This window comes from Carlito syrichta, unplaced genomic scaffold (assembly GCF_000164805.1).
Source record: "Carlito syrichta isolate Samal-C Ts95f unplaced genomic scaffold, Tarsius_syrichta-2.0.1 Scaffold63716, whole genome shotgun sequence".
Classification (NCBI taxonomy): domain Eukaryota; kingdom Metazoa; phylum Chordata; class Mammalia; order Primates; family Tarsiidae; genus Carlito; species Carlito syrichta.
Genome location: NW_007007812.1, coordinates 236,035 through 256,860, shown reverse-complemented (window position 1 = coordinate 256,860; position 20,826 = coordinate 236,035). Strand labels below are relative to the sequence as shown.

The 20,826-nt window shown below is 40.2% G+C and overlaps 1 protein-coding gene across 2 annotated transcripts in view; it reads right to left on the bottom strand.

Annotated features, from left to right (window-relative positions):
* Window positions 1-20,826, bottom strand: part of DGKG (diacylglycerol kinase gamma) — a 212,003-nt gene that overhangs the window by 159,589 nt on the left and 31,588 nt on the right. For both annotated transcript variants that reach the window (XM_021708769.1, XM_008051124.2), the window contains exon 2: window positions 17,394-17,707. In XM_021708769.1, coding sequence (XP_021564444.1) covers window positions 17,394-17,460 — 67 coding nt within the window. In that variant the 5' untranslated portion in view covers window positions 17,461-17,707. The remainder of the gene's footprint in view (window positions 1-17,393; window positions 17,708-20,826) is intronic.

Below are 20,826 nucleotides of genomic sequence, written 5' to 3'. Positions count from 1 at the left end.
TCTTTATGAGCTTTTATAGGTTCATAGTATCAACACCTTTTAAAATAAGAGATATAGGAATTCTACTATCTTTTGCACATTGATTTTGTACCCCGGTACTTTGTCAAAGTCCTTTATCAGTGCAAGAAAGTTTTTGACAGATTCTTTTACATTTTTGAGGTATAGAATCATACCACCAGCAAAGAGGAATAGCTTGGCTTCCTCTTTCCCTACCTAGATACCCCTGATTTCCTTCTTTTGTCTGATTGCTCTAGCTAGAACTTCCAACACTATGTTGAACAAGAGGGGTGAAAGTGGGCAGCCTAGTCTTGTTCCAGTTTTCAGGGAAACCCTTCCAATTTTTGTCCGTTTAGCAATATGTTGGCTGTGGGTTTATCGTAGATGGCTCCTACTATTTTGAGGTATGTTTCCTCTATGCTGGATTTTATCGAAAACTTTTTCTGCATCTAATGATATAATTATGTAGCACTCTTATACACCAACAACAAATAGGCAGAGAAACAAACAAACAAAAAGGCACAATCTCATTCATAATAGCCACACAAAATATGAAATACCTTGACATCTTCCTAACCAGAGAAATGAAAGACCTTTACAACAAAAACTGTAAAACATTGCTCAAAGAAATCAAAGATGACATAAACAAATGGAAAAATATTCCATGCTCATAGTTAAGATGTAAATTCTACCCAAGGCAATCTACAGATTTAATGCAATACCCATTAAATGACCAACATCATTCTTCTTAGACAAGGAAAAAACAATACAGAAATTAGTATAGACTCATAAACGACTGTGAACAATCCTCAGCAAAAGGAAGAAAGTAGAAGGTATCACACTTCTAGACTTTAAACTTTATTATAAAGCTACAATAACCAAAACAGCCTGGTATTGGTACAAGAACAGACATATAGACCAATGGAACAGGATACAGATTCCGGAAGCAAAACCTCAATTTCTCAACCAACTCATCTTTGACAAAGCCTTCACTAATAGCTACTGAGGAGAGGAGAACTTATTCAGTAAACGGTGCTGGGAAAACTGTCTGACCACATGCAGAAGATTAAAACAAGATCCCTACCTATCACCATCCACAAAAATCAAATCTAAAAGGATCAAAGACCTAAATGTAAAACCTCAAACTATAAGAATCTTAGAAAATTCAGGATACTCCCTTATGGAAATTGGAACTGGTAACCAATTCCTCATCAAAACCCCAAGAGCTCTTGCCATAAGAGATAAGATAGACAAGTGGGACCTCATCAAACTGACAAGCTTCTGCAAAGCCAAAGAAACTATCAAGAGAGTGAGAAGATATTCCTCAGACTGGGAAAAAAATATTTGCCAACTGTATGCCTGTAAAAGGCCTAACATCTAGAATCTACAAAGAACTCAAACATGCCAAAAAGAAAAAAACAAGCAGCCCTATTAAAAAGTGGGCAAAAGATATGAATAGACACTTCATAAAAGAAGAAATAAGAGCAGCCAACAGATGCATGATAAAATGTTCTGCCTCACTAATCATCAAAGAAATGCAAATTAAAACTACATTGAGATACCACCTAACTCCAGTCAGGATGGCCAGCATCAGTTACTCGAAAATCAACAGGTGCTGGAGAGGATGTGGGGAAAAGGGAACACTTCTATACTGTTAGTGGGAGTGTAAACTAGTACAACCTCTGCGAAAAACAGTGTGGCAACTCCTAAAAGATCTAAAAACCAACCTCCCATATGACCCAGGAATCCCCCTTTTGGGAATATGCTAGGTGGAACTCAAATCATTCTACCAAAAAGATACCTGCGCACGCATATTTAGTGAAGCATTATCCACAATAGCAAAAACATGTAACCAACCATGCTGCCCATCAAAAGTAGACTTGATTAAAAAATGTGATACATATACAAGATGGAATATTGCAAAGCCATAAAAAGGGACAAAATTATGAACTTCACAGCAACTTGGATGGTTTTAGAGTCTGCAATACTCAGTGATCTATCACAGAAACAAAGAACTGAGCACCACATGTTCTCACTCACAAGTGGACCCTGGACACTTATCATAATACTATAAAAAGGGGATTAGCAGTAGTGGGAAATTGTCAGGGGAGGAAGTGGTGTGGGGGTGGAGCTCACACTTCATTAAGACGTGGAGACCAAAGTGAAGCCCAAACTTTACCTGGACAATGACCATTTGTATATCTAACCCTGAATTGTACCCCACATCTTTAGAATATAAACAAACAAACAAACAAACAAATAAGGGAAACAACCTAAATCTCAAATTTGGGACACATTGCTTTCTTCTTGGAAATCCTTAGACACTTTATGAAAGCTTTCTTCTTAACAGATTTCTGGGCTGGGTATCTTTTTCCATGAAGAGTAAGTGGGTATTAGGCACGACTAATCCACTTTGAAGATCACTGCTCCATTCTGTTACATCTTAAGACAGATAAGAAAAATGAGGGACTTGTTAGAGCATTCTATGATCTTACTTTAGGTGCCTTCTGTGAGTCCAATAATGTATCCTCTGTAGCAAAGGTCTTTGTCAAAGCCTTTATTCTAATATCACAACCAGACTCAGAGGACACCAGGTTCCATTTCTAAGTGTACAAAATAGGGCCATGTCCACAGATCTTTGTAACAAATCCCATTTTGTTGAGTATTTATTATCTGCTCGGCACTGACCCAATCACATTATACATATATATATTTTTTGAGTTGGAGTCTCACTCTGTCACCCAGACTGGAGTGCAGTGGCCGCTGCAGCCTCGACCTGCTGGGCTCTGGCGATCTTCCGCCTCAGCCTTCCAAGTAGCTGGAACTACAGGCGTGTGCTACCACACCCGGCTAATTTTTTTGATTTATTGTAGAGATGAGTTCTTGCCAAGTTGCCCAGGTGGGTCTCGAATCCGCGGGCTCAGGCAATCCACTCACCTCAACCTCCCAAAGCACGGGATTACAGGCTGAGCCACTGAGCCCAGCTACATTATACATATTTTAAAATGTCCACAGCTACCCTCTAGCATAATAATTATCCCAATGTTAGAGAAGAGGAGGTTTATGGAAGTTAAGTGATTCTTTCAGGAGCACACAGTTAGTAAGTGAGTCACTCATTTTTAACATATCTAAATAATATGACACAGCTAGTTGGTTTATTGGATACTCGAACATTAGTAAGTCAGAAGATATGACCCTTCCTCTGTGACAGTGGCTCTCAAACCTATCTGCATTTTGGAATCACCTGGGCATCCTACACACATTGAAACTCAGGATTCATCCCTGATGAATTAAGTCAGCATCTCTTGAGGAACCCAGGAAACAATATATTTTAAAGCTTCCTGGAGATTCAAATGTACATTTGAAGTTGAGGATGCTGCTGTTTGATGTGATTTTATTGTTGTAAGTGAAGACTGTCCTAAGGAGCGGTCCGAGGAAAAAAAAATTATAAGCTTACTAAATCTAAAATTGCTGTTCCTTGCAGACATTCTCCATTGTTTAAGTGGATAACACCAGAGAACTCTACCTAGCAGGTCAACTTATTTAGCTACTTTACAAGGTAAAGCATTGCCAGGGAGGGAGCAGGGTGGGGGTGGGGTGCACACTTCATCAGTGAGGGTACCGGGTCTCAAACCAGGTGACATGGGAACCAAAGTGAGGCTCAAACTGTACCTGTACAATGACAATTTGTGTACCTAACTCTGAATTGTACTCCACATCTTTAAAATACAAACAAACAAGGGAAACAACCTAAATCTCAAGATAGGGGTGATATGTTTCTCATTAACCCAGACGGTGGAACTAGGGTGCAGTTCTACCCTGAATGATGTGTTTAGAAGGCTCTCCTCTGTGACCAAGGTTGTTAGTGATAACAACTATCCTAGGAAGTTTTCAGTCAAAATTGTCTCTGTGTTTTCTGTGGCAAGACTCTGGAACTTAATCCAAACATTTGTTCTTAGTGTTTGAGCACATTCAAAGTCTTTTAAAGGAAAAAATTTGGCCCTGCTCACAGACACATTTGTTGTCATGTTGGTGTGGGACACAAATGCCCTCTATCTGAACAAGCAGACAAATCAGAGACTTAAGTGTTTGTTGCAGAATACTTGTTGTGCTGCCTGAACAAGACCCCAAAGCTTATAGTCTGCCTTCTAGTTAAGAACACTGAGTATTTGAACACTAGACCATTAACTGTTAAACTTTGCCATAACTATAAATCAATACTTTTAAACACAAATCTGAAAGCCCACATATGACAGTGAAATTCTAAGGCGCATGATGACAATCCATTCCCAAAGTTCTCTAGAAGCTTTGTAAACTGTAATGTGCATATGAATCACACGAAGGATCTGGCAAAAATGCAGATTTAGTAGTTCTAAGCCAAGGCTTGAGATTCTTCATCTTACTTTTTTCTTTTCTTCTTCTTCTTCTTCTTTTTTTATTTTGAGCTGAGGTCTCTCTCTGTTACCTAGGCTGGAGTGCACTGGCATGATCACGGCTCACTGCGGTCACTCCTGGGCCCAGGTGATCCTTCTTCTTCAGTCTTCTGAGTAGCTGGGACTACAGGCACATATCACCACATCCAGCTATTTTTTTTTTTTTTTGAAGAGACAAGGTCTTGTTATGTTGCCCAGGTTGATCTTGAACTTTTGAACTTAAGCAATCCTCCTGTCTCAGCCTCCCAAAGTGTTGGGATTCCAGGCATGAGCCACCACATCTGGCTTAATAAAGTTTTTGTTTTTTATTTTTAATAAAGAGGGCTAGAGAAGGGATTGGCCCAATCTGCATCCATATGCTTGTCTCATGAACCCTGTATTTCCAAGGCATGGGGAAAAACACCAGTGGTTCTCAACCTTGGCTGCATATTGGAATCACCTAGGAAGCTTTAAAAAAATACTGACGCCTGAGTCCCATGCCTACAGATTGTGAGATTGTGATTAAATGGTCCAAGAGATGTGAGTAGGGCACTGAAAGTGTTCAAAACCTTCCATGTGATTCGAACATGCAACTGAGGACCACTGACCTGTGGGAGTGATGGCTCTGCCACAACATTACCTATGAAAGAAGAGGAAAAGACTTTACACTGAAACAGAGGGCATTGGGCTGATATAAGAAAATCTTTTTTAGGATACTAAAGGAATCTTAAAGAAAGTTATCACAAATCTGAATGACTGGTATGGCTTATTTGTGTAAGTAAATTTGTATCAAAATTTCACACTTTTCCTCCAAATATGGACTTATTTGTAATATTTCAAGTTAAAACAAAGGGATGGATCAGATAACTTGTGCTGTCTTACAAAAGTGTTTTCCCTGGACAAGCAGCATCAGTATTTGGGAGCTTGTCTGAAACATAGAGTCTCAACATTACCCCAGACCAACTGATTCAGAATCGGTATTTTTAAAAGCTCTCCAGAAGATTCATGTGAATATTAAACTTCAAGAACCATTGCTTTACAGAAGTTTTTTTTCTATCCATAGATTCTGACTATGTGTTCTACAAATCAGCCCTAAACATTTTCTCTGACAGTTTTGAATTTTGAACTGAACCTACATTTTAAAGCCAGAAACTTTGCAGTGGTCTGGTTGTAATGAAATATATTTCCTAATAGCACAATTTAATTGACATACACATGTGCGTCCATATGTACACATACACACTTGTATATTTACCGAATGTATGGCTGAAACAAACTGAATTTTCATTGAAATTGAGAGACTTTGGTGAAGTTCTGTATGACCTTGGGCAAGTCACCGAGCTCTTCTGGACATAGTGTTCTCATTTGTAAAATGGGTGGTGGTTGGAATCGATGATGATTGAAGGTCTTCTTCAGCTTTAAAAGTTCTACACAGTCTAAGCAACCACTGATGGAGGTAGAAAACGTTTGGTTTCGTTTCTTAGAAAATTAAAAGTCAAATTGATATTTATTTTTAAAATAATTTAATTTTTAATTTTTAATTTTTTTATTACAAAGATGTGGGGTACAATTCAGAGACAGGTATACAAACATTGATTATGCAGGTACCCTTCCTTGTTGATGAGGTAGGCCCCTCCCTCCCCTAGGAGTTTCTCTCAACTGCCAATTCCAACCCCCTCCCCTGACAGTTTCCCACTACTGCCAATCCCTTTCTTATAGAATTATAATTGTTCAAGTTCCGCTTATGAGTGAGAACATATGATACTCTATTCTTTGTTTCTGTGATAGATCACTGAGTATGATCGACTCCAAATCCATCCAACTTGCTGCGAAGTCCATATATTTGTCTTTCTTTATGGATGCATAATATTCCATTGAAAAAACTTTATAAGAACCTCATGACAGGGAGAAACAATCATATTTCAATAATCAGTCTGAATGTGAATGGACTAAATGCACCACTGAAAAGACAAAGAATGGCCAACTTAATAAGAAACCATGACCCAATTATTTGCTGCATCCAGGAGACTCATCTCACCACAAGGGACGCACACAGACTCGAAGTTATAGGATGGAAAACGAGTTTCCAGGCAAATGGATCACAAAAGAAGGCAGGAGTTGCGATCTTTTTTTTTTTTTGAGTTGGAGTCTCACTCTGTTGCCCAGACTGGAGTGCGGTGGCCGCTCCCGGCCACCGCAGCCTCAACCTGCTGGGCTCCAGTGATCCTTCCGCCTCAGTCTTCCAAGTAGCTGGAACTACAGGCGCGTGCTACCACACCCAGCTGATTTTTGATTTATTGTAGAGATGAGGTCTCACCCAGTTGCCCAGGTGGGTCTCGAACTGGCAGGCTCAGGCAATCCACTCACCTCAGCCTCCCAAAGCACAGATTACAGGCTGAGCCACTGAGCCTGGCAGTTGCGATCTTAATATCAGACAAAACACCCTATAAGCTATCAAAATTTAAAAAGACACAGAAGACACTACATAATGATAAAAGGTTCAATCCATCAACAAGAAATATCCATCCTAAACATACATGCACCCAATATAGTAGCACCAGCATTTGTAAAGCAACTACTAAATAAAGTAAAAAAAGATATTGACTCTAACACTATTATAGCAGGGGACTTGAATACCCCACTGACAGTCCTAGATAGATCATCGAGGCAAAAAATCAACAAGGAGATCCAGAACCTAAACTTGACGCTCGACCAAGTGGACTTAATAGATACCTACAGACTATACCACACAACAACCACAGAATATACATTCTACTCATCACCACATGGAACATACTCTAAGATTGATCACATCCTTGTCCATAAATCAAGCATAAACAAATTCTATAAGGCTGAAATCTTGCCATGCACATTCTCAGACCACAGTGGAATAAAAATGAATATCAACACCAACAACATTTCCCCAAACCCCACAAGGACATGGACACTAAACAGCATGATGCTGAACAACTACTGGGTCAACACTGATATTTCATCAGTTATTTTCCTTTTTCTCCTTTTTGAATAAACTAATAGTTTCTGTCCTTGATAAATAATGGAACTTTTAAGAAATTAACAAAAAACTGGGGGAAAAAAACTTGCCTTCCCCCTCACTCCAAGTAATTACCAGGATTCTTAGGAGGAAGATCAGTAGGGGGTATTCCCACATACATTCACCTTCTAGGGTAGAATAGAAATCTGTTTAAATATAGAAATGCAAACAAAGGTCATTTAATCAACCAGACAACTAATGGTCTTATCTTCCCTATAATAATAATCTTATCTTCCCTATAATAATCTCAGCTAACTCTCTGCCCAGACAGTTACAGGAAAAGGAAACGCAGTCACTTTTAAGTCAATTCTGTTCCATCTTGGATCAGTTTGAGCATTAGGAATTAATGCATACCATACTTTAAGTTAAAGATTTTCTATAAGCTCCTCCCATTAGTCCTAGGGCTACCTTTGAAACCATTTAAAATTAATTTAACACTTCTTCTCCACAATAGCACTAAGCTGTTTTAATACAGCAAACACTCGCTCACCTTTCCCTTCCCTTCTCCAGCAAATATGTACAATATCTTAATGTCTCCATAATCAGGCTGTGAGGTCCCCCACCATACCAGGAGCATTTCTTAAACAAGTTCCAGGTTGTCCATGTCCATTGTAAACTGTGGTGCCCAGAAATAAATTCAGTTCTCTAGAGAGGTTTAGTTAGGGCGGAATAGAATGCGGAAAGCAGTTGCTTTTATAGACACTTTGAGCCTATTAATATAGCACAAGATTGTAAGCACTGGCTTGGGTAAATGAAATAGCACACGTGTATGAGAAAGAAACTCTCCAGCGACGAAAAGCCATGCTTCTGAAGAGTCTTGAATGATATGGGAATGCCTCATGGTCAATATTGTACCTTAGCCATCTCTAAAGATGGTTGCCATCCATTCTTTCCCTCCCTTTGGGAGCTTTGCCTCCCGGATGTGGAGTCCTTACCTCCATCCCACTGAACGTGAGCCAGGCCTGTGACTGCTTTGACTCATGGAATATGAGGGAGTTCGGTTCTAGAACATATGAGCCTAGGTGTTAAAAAAAGCCTGACAGCTGCTGCATTTGTGCTCTTGGAACCATGAGCCACCATGTTAGATATCCGGGCTACCCTGTTAAAAAGAAAGGCCACATGGAGAGCCTCTGGAAGATGAGAAAGTGCTACAGGGCCCATGGAGGGACACTGAAGTAGCATCATGTGAGAGAATAAGCCATGTTGGGTGGTTCAGTCCGCACTCATTTGAGGCTTCTCATTTGTGGAGCAGAAATGGTAGTTTCAATCCATACATTTTGAAGTTGTTTTAATGCAGCAATAGGTAACTGAAACATATTGCTAGGGGAAATAAAACAGCATGCAAAACAACACAGCATGTGTATTCCCAAGTTTGTTTTCAATGTGCATGTGTGTATCTATGTGTATGTAGTAGGTATGTTTGTATATTTTGATATTTATATTTATACTTGCCTTTATACACAAACATGCTAATACTAGTGATCACTGAGAAATAGGATCATGAGTAGCTTTAAATTTCATCTTTTTGTTTTTCAAAATTTTTACTTTTTATTTTATAATAAAAACGTATTAAGATCACATTAGCTTTTTTGACAAACTCTTTACACTGTAGATTCACATTAAGCCTACAGTCGACTGTATATGTATGTATGTCTGTGTATATGTGTATGTATGTAATTATATAAAATAAATATATGAAGGGGAACCCCCCCAAAAAACTGGAATTACCTTTTGAAGGGTGGGTCCCTTGTAGTACAGGCTTCTCCTGGTAGGTAAGTGTTCTAGGAATTCATCAGTATTGGTTTACCAGCTAGCATTGTTGTGAGAGGTTGTGTTACAGAAGAAATATCCAGAGTTGTGGCAACCAGGTGACTGATTCTTCCTCCATGACAACTCACCTGCCCATGCTGCACTGAGTGTTCAGTAGTTTTTGACCAAAAACTGCATGACTCCCTTGTCCTACCTTCCCTATTCTCCTGATCTTGCCCAAGCTACATTTTTTTTTTGTTTCCCCAGATGACAAAAGTCCTCAAAAGGAAACATTTTGCTGACATGGAAGAGGTGAACAGAAAACGGCAGAAGCACTAAAAAAACTGTTTTGAGCAGAGTTAAAAAACTGATGAGTTAAAAAACTGTTTTGAGCAGAGGAAAAAGTGTCTAAATAGGTGTATTGCATCAAACGGAGAGTACTTTGAAAGTGACTGAAGTTTAAACATGCAAGAATAAATACACAATTTTTAATAAATAAATTCCAGGGTTTTTTTTGGGTCTCCCTTCACATATGTCTTCAAGAGCAGTTTTAAGATACCTCCTCACCCCCTCCCTTAGCCCATAGAAGGCCACCAGAAAAGGTACAAACTTTATGCTATATAAATGGAAAACACCAAGACCCTCTCCTACCTGATAACCTCATTGGAGAAAGTTCTCAATTCTCAGGCTGCGTAATTCATTATTTCGTAAAACTCCTGTTTATGTGGCTATGAAAGAGTGGTTGCTATGGCAATGAAATTCGACTGAACACCAGAATGCAGTTAAAATTGGTGGAAGTGACTTTTTCAGGGTTTCCTCTGAGGATTAATCATTTTCTAAGAATTTTATCTTTTTTCCCCCTCCTGTCAGAACAGCAGTAGCAGAGCACTTCATCCAGTCTTGGAACACTGACCACATGAGGAATGGCCAAAGAAGGACAAGGATGAAGAAAAAGTCCAAACCCCAAAGGACCCTTTCCTACTAAATACTCTGGTTTCTTTTCATCCCTCTGTCTGCTCAACTGCTTTGCAACACTGGGAACCCTTCCCTTAGCTCCCTCCTTCCTGTACTCCTTTTTGCCCAGTTACCTTTCTGGTTCTTCTCTCTGTGTCTTCTTTTGTCCCTGACTCCTGGGGGAAGCATGCCCTAAGCCCCCTTTCTCCATCCTTTCCTTTTCTCTCCTAACATTCTTGCTCTCCGAAGTGCCTCATTCTTTTATTTTCTCTCCTTGCTGTCTTCACACAAGATTCCCAAGTCAGAGCTGTAGCCTGACCCCTCATTCCCACCTACATCCCATCATTACCTTCCTGGAGCCCACAGGACATGTCACTTAGAAAGCAGGATACTCCACGACAGGGTCCTGCTTACCTTCTGGTTCTTCCCTCAACTTCCCCAATGCCACCACCAGCATGTGCTTTAGTTACCCAGCCTGTCAGCTGCTTACAGTTCTCAGAAGCTACATAATGTCCTCTTCACCTCCCTGCTCCTGTCCAGACCACTTTCTCTGCCTGGAAGGCCCTTCCCCCTCCTCCTGCTAGTGTTCCTGGAGTCTGGAAACAATCCCTGCATCAGCAAGCTTCTCACCAGGCCAGACTGGGTAGCCTCCTTGATGCTGCCCACTTTTGAGCACCTGCTATACTGCAACATCCTTGTTTATGTCCTGTCTGCCTCCCAGAATAAAGTGGTGAGCCCTTTGAGGACAGAAACTATGTTTCATTTATGGCTGGATCCCTGAAGCCTGGGAATGCATAGTGGATGTGTCGTCATCATCTCAATATCAACATTCCCAAACTATCCCTACCAGCCCCACATCCTGATGTTGCCATCTTCTTTCTTCCTTCCTTCCTTTCCCTTCCCTTCCCTCCCTTCCCTTCCCTCCCTTCCCTTTCCTCCCTCCCTCCCGTCCTTCTTTCCTTCCTTTCTTTCTCAAGGCCTCACTCTGTCTCCCAGGTTGAAGCGCAGTGGCATGATCATGGTTCACCACAGCCTCTACCTCCCGAACTCAGGCAATCCTTTTGCCTCAGCCTCCTGAGTAGCTGGGACTACAGGTGTATGCTATCACACCCAGCTAATTTTTAAAATTTTTGGTATAGACAAGGTCTCACTATGTTGCACAGGCTGGTCTCAAACTCCTGAGCTCCAGCAATCCTCCTGCCTCGGCATCCCAAAACGCTGGGATTATAGGCGTGAGACACCACACCTGGCCAATGTTGCCATTTTCTACACATTAAGTCTGTAAAGTATTTTTGTTGGTTTCCTTATGTTCTATACTTTATTTCTTTGAGTCAGGGTCTCACTCTGTCACCCAGGTTGGAGGGCAGTGGCATGATCACAGGTCACTGCAGCCTTGACCTCCTGGGCTCAGGTGATCCTCTTTCCTCACTCAGCCTTACGGGTAGCTGGAACTACAGGTGAACACCATCACACCTGGCTAATTTTTTATTTTTGGTAAAGGTGGGGTCTTATGTTGCCTAAGCTGGTCACGAATTCCTAGGATCAAGCAATCCTCCTGCCTTGTTTCATAAATTTTGATGATTCTTTCACCACAGTTTTCTAAAAATTGGCATTTGTTCATTGCCACACTCACCATCCTAGCCTTGTTTCTCAGCTCTGGCTGGATTTCATCCAAAGGACAAAATGCATGCAGGGCTCAAGGCCCTTGCTAGCCCCATTCCTTCTTAGAACCTCCTTCCCCTTCTCTGCTTCTTCTCACTATCTAGCCCAGAATTTCTTCTTACTACTTACATAATCTCTCCCTTTACTTCCACTACTTCCCCCTCCCATCTACTGCCCATATTAAACCTCTTTTCTCCATAGAGTTCACCCAGCTACATCCTCTGTTATGATTCAATTGTGCTCACTCCTATCCAAATTCATATGTTGAAGTACTAACCCCATAACTCAGGAGTCCCCTTATTTGGGTTGTTGCAGATGCAATTAGTTGAGTTGAAGTTGTACTGGAGGAGGGTAGATCCAATCCTATAAGACTATGTCCTCAGATAAAGGGGAAATTTGGACACAGAAACATGCAAACAGGGAGAATGCCATGAGAGACACAGGGAGAACATGACCATCCACAAGCCAAGAAGACAGTCCTGGAACAGATCCTCTTCTCACAGCTCTTAGATGGTATTGATCCTGTTGACTTTTTGACTTTGGACTTCTAGATCCCAGAACTTTGAGACAATACATTTGCTGTTCGTTCCACTCATGTTGTGTTACTTTGCTAGCAGCTGGCAAAGTAATTGACCCGCCCATACCAATTTCCCTTGGTTTTCAATCCCTTTTCATTTCCATGCTTAGTTTAGTTTAGCCTGCTCTACCAGAGCCATTTGCCTGCTGCCTTAAAGCTGTCTCTACTTGTATGATGCGCATACTTTTGACTCCCTAACAAGATTCTGATTTCTCAAGGATAGGCCTCTTATCTGTGCTTGTTTTTCATCTCTGACAGGGCCTGGTACTTTGCTGACCTACAAAGCAGGCTAAATGAAATTGAATTTACCCTGGAGAGTGACTCTTTGCTCCTTGTCAATATATTAGAATTTCTCTAAATCCATTGAGGTCAGACAAAAAACCATGGGCTCTAGAGTACCAGGAAGGAGATTGACTAGTAAGTCTAGGGAGCCTCCCTGTTGATCTGGGGGGAGTATTTGCAGTCACATTGTGTTAGGCCTGGAAGAGGACGTTGAGGTTCAAGGGAATTAAGGGCTGTCACCTCACAGAGAGCAAGAGGCAGAGCAGGCATGTGAGCTGTATCCCCTGATGTCCAGACAAGGGTACCTGGAGGGACATCTGTGCAAGTGCTGTAGGGCAGGTCAACTGCTACAGGCCTAGTGATTTACAGAAGCACTAGCACAGTTAACCTGAAGGAAAAGGTGACAGAACAAGAGTGTAGGCCAAGCCGTATGTCTGGGAGCTCTGCAAGACAAAGAGCTCTGTAGAAAGTCAGTGCTTTGGCTGGGCGCAGTGGCTCAAGTCTGAAATCCCAGCACTTTGGGAGGCCTAAGTGAGTGGATTGCCTGGGCAACATGGTGAGACCTCTTCTCTACAATTAAAAAAAAAATTAGCCAGGTGTGGTAGTGCATGCTTATAGTTCTGACTACTTGGAAACCTGAGGCAGAAGGATCGCCTGAGTCCAGCAAGTCGATGGTGGGATGTCCGTGAGTGTGCCACTCCACTCCACCCTGGGTGATGGAATGAGACTCCAACTCAAAAAAAAAAAAAGAAAGTCAGTGCCATGAACATGAACAGTAAGCGATAGCCACTCTCTGTGGGCAGAGTGCAGTGGTCAGATGGTGCTCTGCCACAGCTCAAGCAGATTCCTGTCACCAGTCTGGATTAAGAGTGGCCTGAGGGGATACAACTATGTGTCTACGTATGAATATGGACTTTGACAACACCATGTCTTGATGCACTGAAATGGTTCCTGGGCACAACTATTAGAAAGTCAAGAGCCCCAAGTAAAAGGTCAAGCCTTTCCAGAACAAAGTCAAGAATGTAATACATATTAGAATTAAATATCTTACTGAAAGAGGGCTTTGAGTCCAAATCCAAAAACATATTAAAGTAAATGATTAAGTAACGTTGTAACCATGTAGTCTGCAGTCCTTCAAAACTATGTTATAAGATAATTTTGATGGCCTGAGAAATTACTTATTATATATTAGGTAGAAAATGCAGGCTTTATGATGAAAACAGACACACCACACCAAAACCTCTGGGGTACCATGAAAGTGATACTGAGAAACAAGTTTATAGCATGGCATGCATATAATCAAGAAAATAGAGGGATCTCAAGCAAACAGTCTAACATTGCATCTAAGGGAGCTGGAAAGACTACACAATCCAATCCCAGAATTTGTAGAAAAATGGAAAAGTCACAGCTGAATGAAGTAGACATGAAAAAAATCAAACACATGATTAATGAGACAAACACAAACATCTGGTTCTTTGAAAGAATAAATAAGATTGACAGACTCCTGACCAGATTTTAAAAGAGAGGGAGATGAGAGAGAGAGAGAGAGCGAGAGAGAATTCAAATAAACACAATTAAAACTAAAAATGGTGATGTTACAATTGACTGTGAAGAAATATAACAGATTACCAGAGATTGCTACAAACATTTGTATTCAAGTAAACTAGTAAATCTGGAGGCATTTCTGGCATCACATAACCTACCAGGATTGAAACAGGAAGAAATTAGACCCTAACAGACCAATAACAATCTAAGAAATTGACTCAGTAATAAGAAATCTCCCCACCAAAAAAAGCTTTGGGTCAGATGGTTTCTCAGCGAAATTCTTCAGGATGTACAAATACGAGTTGATACCAATTTTATTGAAAGTATTCCAAACAGTCAAGAAGAAAGGAATTCTCCCTAGCTCATTCTATGAAACCAATATCAGCTTGATATCCTAAAATGTCAAAGACCTAGCAAAAAAAGAAAATTACAGGCCAATTTCCCTGATGAACATAGATGTAAAAATTGTCAACAAGATTCTAGCAAATTGCATTCCAACAGCACATTTCAAGAATTATCCAACATGATCAGGTGAGCTTCATTCCTGGGATGCAAGTCTGGTTCAAGATACACAAAACAATAAACATAATCCTCACATAAATGGGTGTAAAATTAACCACACGATTATCTCATTAGATGCAGAAAAAGCATTCAATAAAATCCAACATCCTTTCTTGATAAAAATCCTCAAATACCTAAGCATCAAGAGAACATTCTAGAACAAACCTGTAGTCAACATCATACTTAACGGGCAGAAGCTGGAAGCATTCTCTCAAGAACTACAAGACAAGGATGCCCATTCTCATCCTTCCTATTTAACATAGTACTGGAATTCTTAATCAGAGCAATTAGGCATAAGAAAAAAATTAGGGGTATTCAAGTAGGAAAAGAGGAAGTCAAATTATCCTTATTTGTAGGTGATATGATTTCATACCTAGAAAACCCTAGAGAGTCTGTCAAAAACCTCTTCACACTGATAAACAACTTGAATAAAGTCTTAGGATACAAAATCAATGTGCAAAAAAAAAGTTGTATTTCTATACATCAACAACAAGCAGGGTAGAATCAAATAAAAAACATAATCCCATTCAAACTAGTCACACACACAAAATAAAAATACCTTGATATCCATCTGACCAAAGAGGTGAAAGACCTTTACAATGACAACTACAAAAGACTGCTCAAAGAAATCAAGTATGACACAAACAAATGGAAGAACATCCCATACTCATGGATTGGAAAAATCAATATCATCAAGATGTCCATTCTGTCCAGGACAGTCTACAGATTCAGCATAATCCCTATCCAATTACCAGCATTATTTTTCACAGACCTAGAAAAGACAATATAAAATTCATATGAAGGTAAAAAAGAGCCCACAGCTAAAGAAATCTTCACCCAAAAAGAACAAAACTAGAGGCATTAAACTTCCAGACTTCAAACTTTGCTACAATCATACAAGTGCAAAAATAGACACATAGATCAATGGAACAGGACATTAAACCCAGAAATAAAACACAGACCTTCAACTAATTCATCTTCGACAAAGCCAACAAAAACAAACATTGGGGAAAGGAAACCATATTTAACAAATGGTGTTGGGAAAACTGGCTAACCACGTGCAAAAGAATGAAACTGGACTCCTACCTATTACCAAATGCAAAAATTAACTCAAAACAAATAAAGGACTTAAATATGAAGGCTCAAACTATTAGAATCTTAGAAGAAAACTTAGAGAACACCCTCTTAGACAATGGAGTAGGCAATGAATTTATGGCCAAGTTCACAAAAGCAAATGCAGCAAAATCTAAAACTGACAGAGGGGAACTTATCAAACTAAAAATTTTTTGCACATCAAAAGAAACCACCAAGAGAGTTGAGAGACAATCCACAGCATGGGAAAAATAAATTTGCAAGCTATGCATCTAACAAAGGCCTAACATCCAGGATCTATCAGGGACTAAAATGGATTGACTGAAAAAAAAAATCCCATTAAAAAATGGACAAAGGACAGGTACAGACACTTCCCAAAGGAAGACATACAAGCAGCCAGCAAACATGAAAAACTTTCAGCTTCCACTAATCATCAGAGAAATCCAAATCAAAACTACAATGAGACACCACCTCATACCAGTCAGGATGGCTATCACAAAAGCATCACAAAACAACAGGGGTTGGTAAGGCTGCAGAGAGAAACACTCCTACAGTGTTGGTGGGAATGTAAGCTAGTTCAACTTTTGTGGAAAGCAGTGTGGTGGTTTCTCAAAAAACTAAAAATTGAGCTACCATACTACCCAGCAATCCCACTTCTGGAAATATACCCAGAAGAACATAAATCACTATATCAAAAGAGATGCCTGTATGTATATGTATATTGGAGCACTGTTTACAATGGCTAAAACATGGAACCAATCCAGATGCCCATCGAAAGTGAACTGGATAAAGAAAATGTGATACTTATACATGATGGAATACAAGCAACCAGAAAGAAGAACAAAACAATGTCTTTTGCAGCAACATAGATGCAGCTAGAGACCATCAATCTAAGTGAATTATTACAGAAACAAAAAACTGAATACTGCATGTTTTCATTCACAAGTGGGCCCTAAACATTGGGCATGTGGGCAAAAAGCCTGGAACAACAAACTTGGCACTGCTAAAGGAGGGAGAGAAGGAGTGAGAGGGGAAAAGGGGCACACAACCACCCATTAGGTACCATGTCCACTACTAGGGTTAAGAGAGGGCTCACTAGAAGCCCAAATCTCATTTGCATGCAATTTGTTTATGTAGCAAATCCTCACACTTCCCAAGCAACTCTAAAAAAAAAAAAAAGATATATACAGTGTGAGCTCAACCATAAAAGCAATATATACAGGAGAGGAGTGACTCAGAATATTCAGAGAGTGTACTAGTGATTTTTAACCTACTCTATTTTTTTCTGTGTTATTCCCAAATTTCCCTGATGAGCATCTACTATTTATAGAGCCTAAAGATAATGGTGTTTTTATGTTAAGACACTTAATTCTATGTTCATAAGGAAATACAAGCTGTTAGGACCATGCTCATTCTCTGTGGCTTTGGAATAAGACTGCTCTGCTCTCCAGAAATGGTCTCTCCAGCCCAGAGGACATCCCATCCCAGGTCTGTTGACGCATTTACTCACATTCTGAATATTTCTGGAGTTGGCCAAATTCTTCTGGAGTGAGAGAGATCCACTGTTCTTCACTCATCTTTAAGCTGGGTGCAAGTGACTTGAGGCCAGGAATGGAGTTTAATTCACCAGACTGGAATCGAGACCTGGCCCAGGGCCTGGTTCATTGCAGGTATGCAGTAGATAAAGCCCTTCAGGAGTCTTCTGAGAGGAATCACGTGTCCACGGCAGCAGCGGGCACCTCTCAGCAGAGGAGAAAAGACCTCTCTTATTTCTCGGGCAACGTCCTCCTGTCTGTAGTCAAGGTAAGTTCAGAAATCCTCTTCCTAAGTAGTAGAAGAAAAGATATATTTTAAATGAGAGTGTTAGAATTTTTTTTTAAATCCCCAAATGTTTTTCACTGAAAGAGCTACAGAGGCAATGGGACAATGGTTTTCCCCTCAGGAGGTCTGAAGAGGGCATAGAGATCAGCACAACTCCAGGCAGTTGTCTGGCTGGGTGGGAGTTGAGTGACAAGTATACCTGTATGAATAGGTGGAACACAAAGTAAGATCTGGGAATTTTAAATGTCTCCCATGAGAGGTGGTATTAGAGCTATCTAAGGGCATCTTCATGGCATGAAAATGCCCTAAGCTGTTTTATACCTCAAAAGTAATTACAGGAATGGTACCCTAGGTGGTGTGATTTGAAAGGTGAGCCATTCTCTTCACTGATTTCTAAATTCCATCATTATAGCTGCTTACTTCCTTCTGGTGAACCACTTCGGAAATTCAAATACTCCCAAGGCTGGTTAACATCTAGTGAATGAAGCAGTTCTCTGTCCTCTAGAGCTAAAAGAGGGAAGTTAGAGGGAAGGCCTAACAGCCTCAAAGAGGGAAGGAAAGGGAAGTGGATTCAGACAAATACTTAGCATTTTTTCCTTAGTGCTTCTCATACCGTGGGTCATTCAATTAGTTCTGTGGTTGTAAAATTAATGCAATGGGTCAGGGCCAGCATTTAAAGACATGAACTAGAATGGGATAGAATGAGATGGAGTTAAAAATATTAGAGTGCATCTACTTTAGTAACGGTACATATTATGTCCTGAGACTTTTCTTTCAGTTATGCATATATATGTATGCTGATCATAATGCGACCATAATATTTCTTATTCTGGGTTGAGGTTAAAAAAACAGTTGGAAAACCATCAACCTCATAGAAGGAGAAATAAAGACCAGTTGAAACACTCATTGAAACCAGTTGAAACAAAACAATGGCTCCAATGTTGCCAAGAACAAGTCCAGGTTTAATAAACCAGGCTCCATCCTGGGGACCGACTTCAAGGCAAATCTGGGGAGCCTGGAGTGTGTGAGCAGTGCTGGATGACATGACCAAATGAAGAGGCTTCTTTGGATAGTTCTCTGGGGCAGTGTATAGACTGAGTGAAGATGCTGAGGGAGAGAGATTCTAGCTATGTAAGGAAGACCTCCCCCAACGAGAACTCTCTGACAGTAGGTGGGAATGCACTGAAAGGGAGTGAGATGCCAGCATCCCTGGAAGCAGGCAAGTTCCACTTTCTTTCCTTCAGTCCAACTGTCCTCTTAAGCTGGTCAGCTGGACTCTGCTATTGGCACCTGCTGCTGTCAAGGTCACCAGTGACCTAGTTGTCAAATCTGACAGGCACCTTTCAGTCCTTCCTTACCTCATTTGCTCTCTCTGTAAACCTTCGCCATGGCAGAAAACTCTCACCTTGAAACTCTCTTGTCTTTCTGAGTTGTTCCTCCTCAGTCTCCTTCAGCCTCTTCTTCTGCCATTTAAAAATGTTAGTGTTACTAAAGACCAGTCCTCAGCCTTCTCTTCACTCTACATCCCTTCCCTGGGGACCTCATCTACCTCCACAGCTTCAGTGATCCCACACACATGCTGTGCCAGGCTTGAGCTCTCTCCTTCACCTGAATCAGAATATTCAGAAGTCATAATACAGATCTGAATTTCTTATTGTCTACTGTGACTCCCTTGTGTGTCCCCAACAGCTCCTCCTTTGCATTCTGGTCATGTCTAAAAGGAGCCAATACCAAAGTCAGAGGCCAGAGGCTCCTCCCCCTTCCTTTCCTGCCAAACCCAGGCACCAATCTGGGAGTTTGACTATCCATTGTGTGTTCCCTCCTCTCCATCACGCTAGCCCTTTCATGAATTCAGACCTTCATTATCTCTTGCCTAGTCTTTGACATCAGCCTCCTAGTGAGCTCCCCTGCGGTTTTCTCTCCTTCCCTCCGTCTGTTTTCTCAATTGCCAACAAGATCACAGCTCGCTCAGTAATAAATTTCTTCAGTGGTTTCTATTGCCTATAGTATAAAACATAATCTTCTTTTTATTATACATAAAGTTGTTTATGATCTGGCTCTAGTTTAGTTCACAAGTGAGGTGTGTTCTTTAGAAACATTTTCCTTTACACCAGGGAATTCAATATGACAACCACTGCTGCTGCTATCATTTAATGAACACTTATTTTACACAGTGCTATATGCTTGACATACATTATCTAATTTATTCCCATAACAAGATGTAAGTTAAGTATTGCTGACTCTATTTAGCAGGTGAGAAAGATGAGGCTAGGTGTTTCGTAAACATGGTGCTTTTGTTTAAGAATGTTTCTATGGCCTGATCATCCTGCACACCTTCAGAAACACAGAGATCTGAGAGGACCCAGAGACACACTGCATAACTGAATAACACTGAACTCAAAGCCAGAAGGCAGGGAATTTGAATCTGAGCTTTGCCTCTCCTTAGCTGTTTGACACCAGACAAATTTTTTCATCTCGTCTACTTTGTTTTTTTCATCTAAAAAGTGAACATGCTAAAAGCAGATTGAGTTGGTTTTAGGCTTAAGTCAGTTAATATATGCAAAAACTATAAAAACAAAATGCCCACCTGGCACAATGCTTGTCACCTAGTGATATTCAATAAATAATTACTGTTATCATCTTGTTGCAAATACAACACTTAGCAATATGGCTTCAACAATCAGCTGACAGTCATAGGGTGGAAAGTCTCCAGTGCTGTGCCATAATTTTCTGAACTTGATCTGATCTGGCTCCAGGTTGTTGGAATTTTGTAATTACTCATCAAACTTGAATCCCCTAGTTTTAGCATTCATAATGATTCTTGCCTGGATTAATTATTACTTTGATAGTGATTTTCTAATGCCATCATTACTTCTGTATTTATTAGAAATTTATTACTTGGGAATTCATTGTAAGGAAGAGAGTTCCCTTCTCCTTTATTTATCTATATCAGCTTATATATACACACGTGTGTGTAGATGTACAGTATATGCTATAAATACCACATACAGCATAAATAAATATAGAATACAAACAAGTATAAACTATACAAATGTAAAAATAAATATACAAATATAAAGGTTAAATATATAAATAAACATATTACATTTAAGTGTAGTACC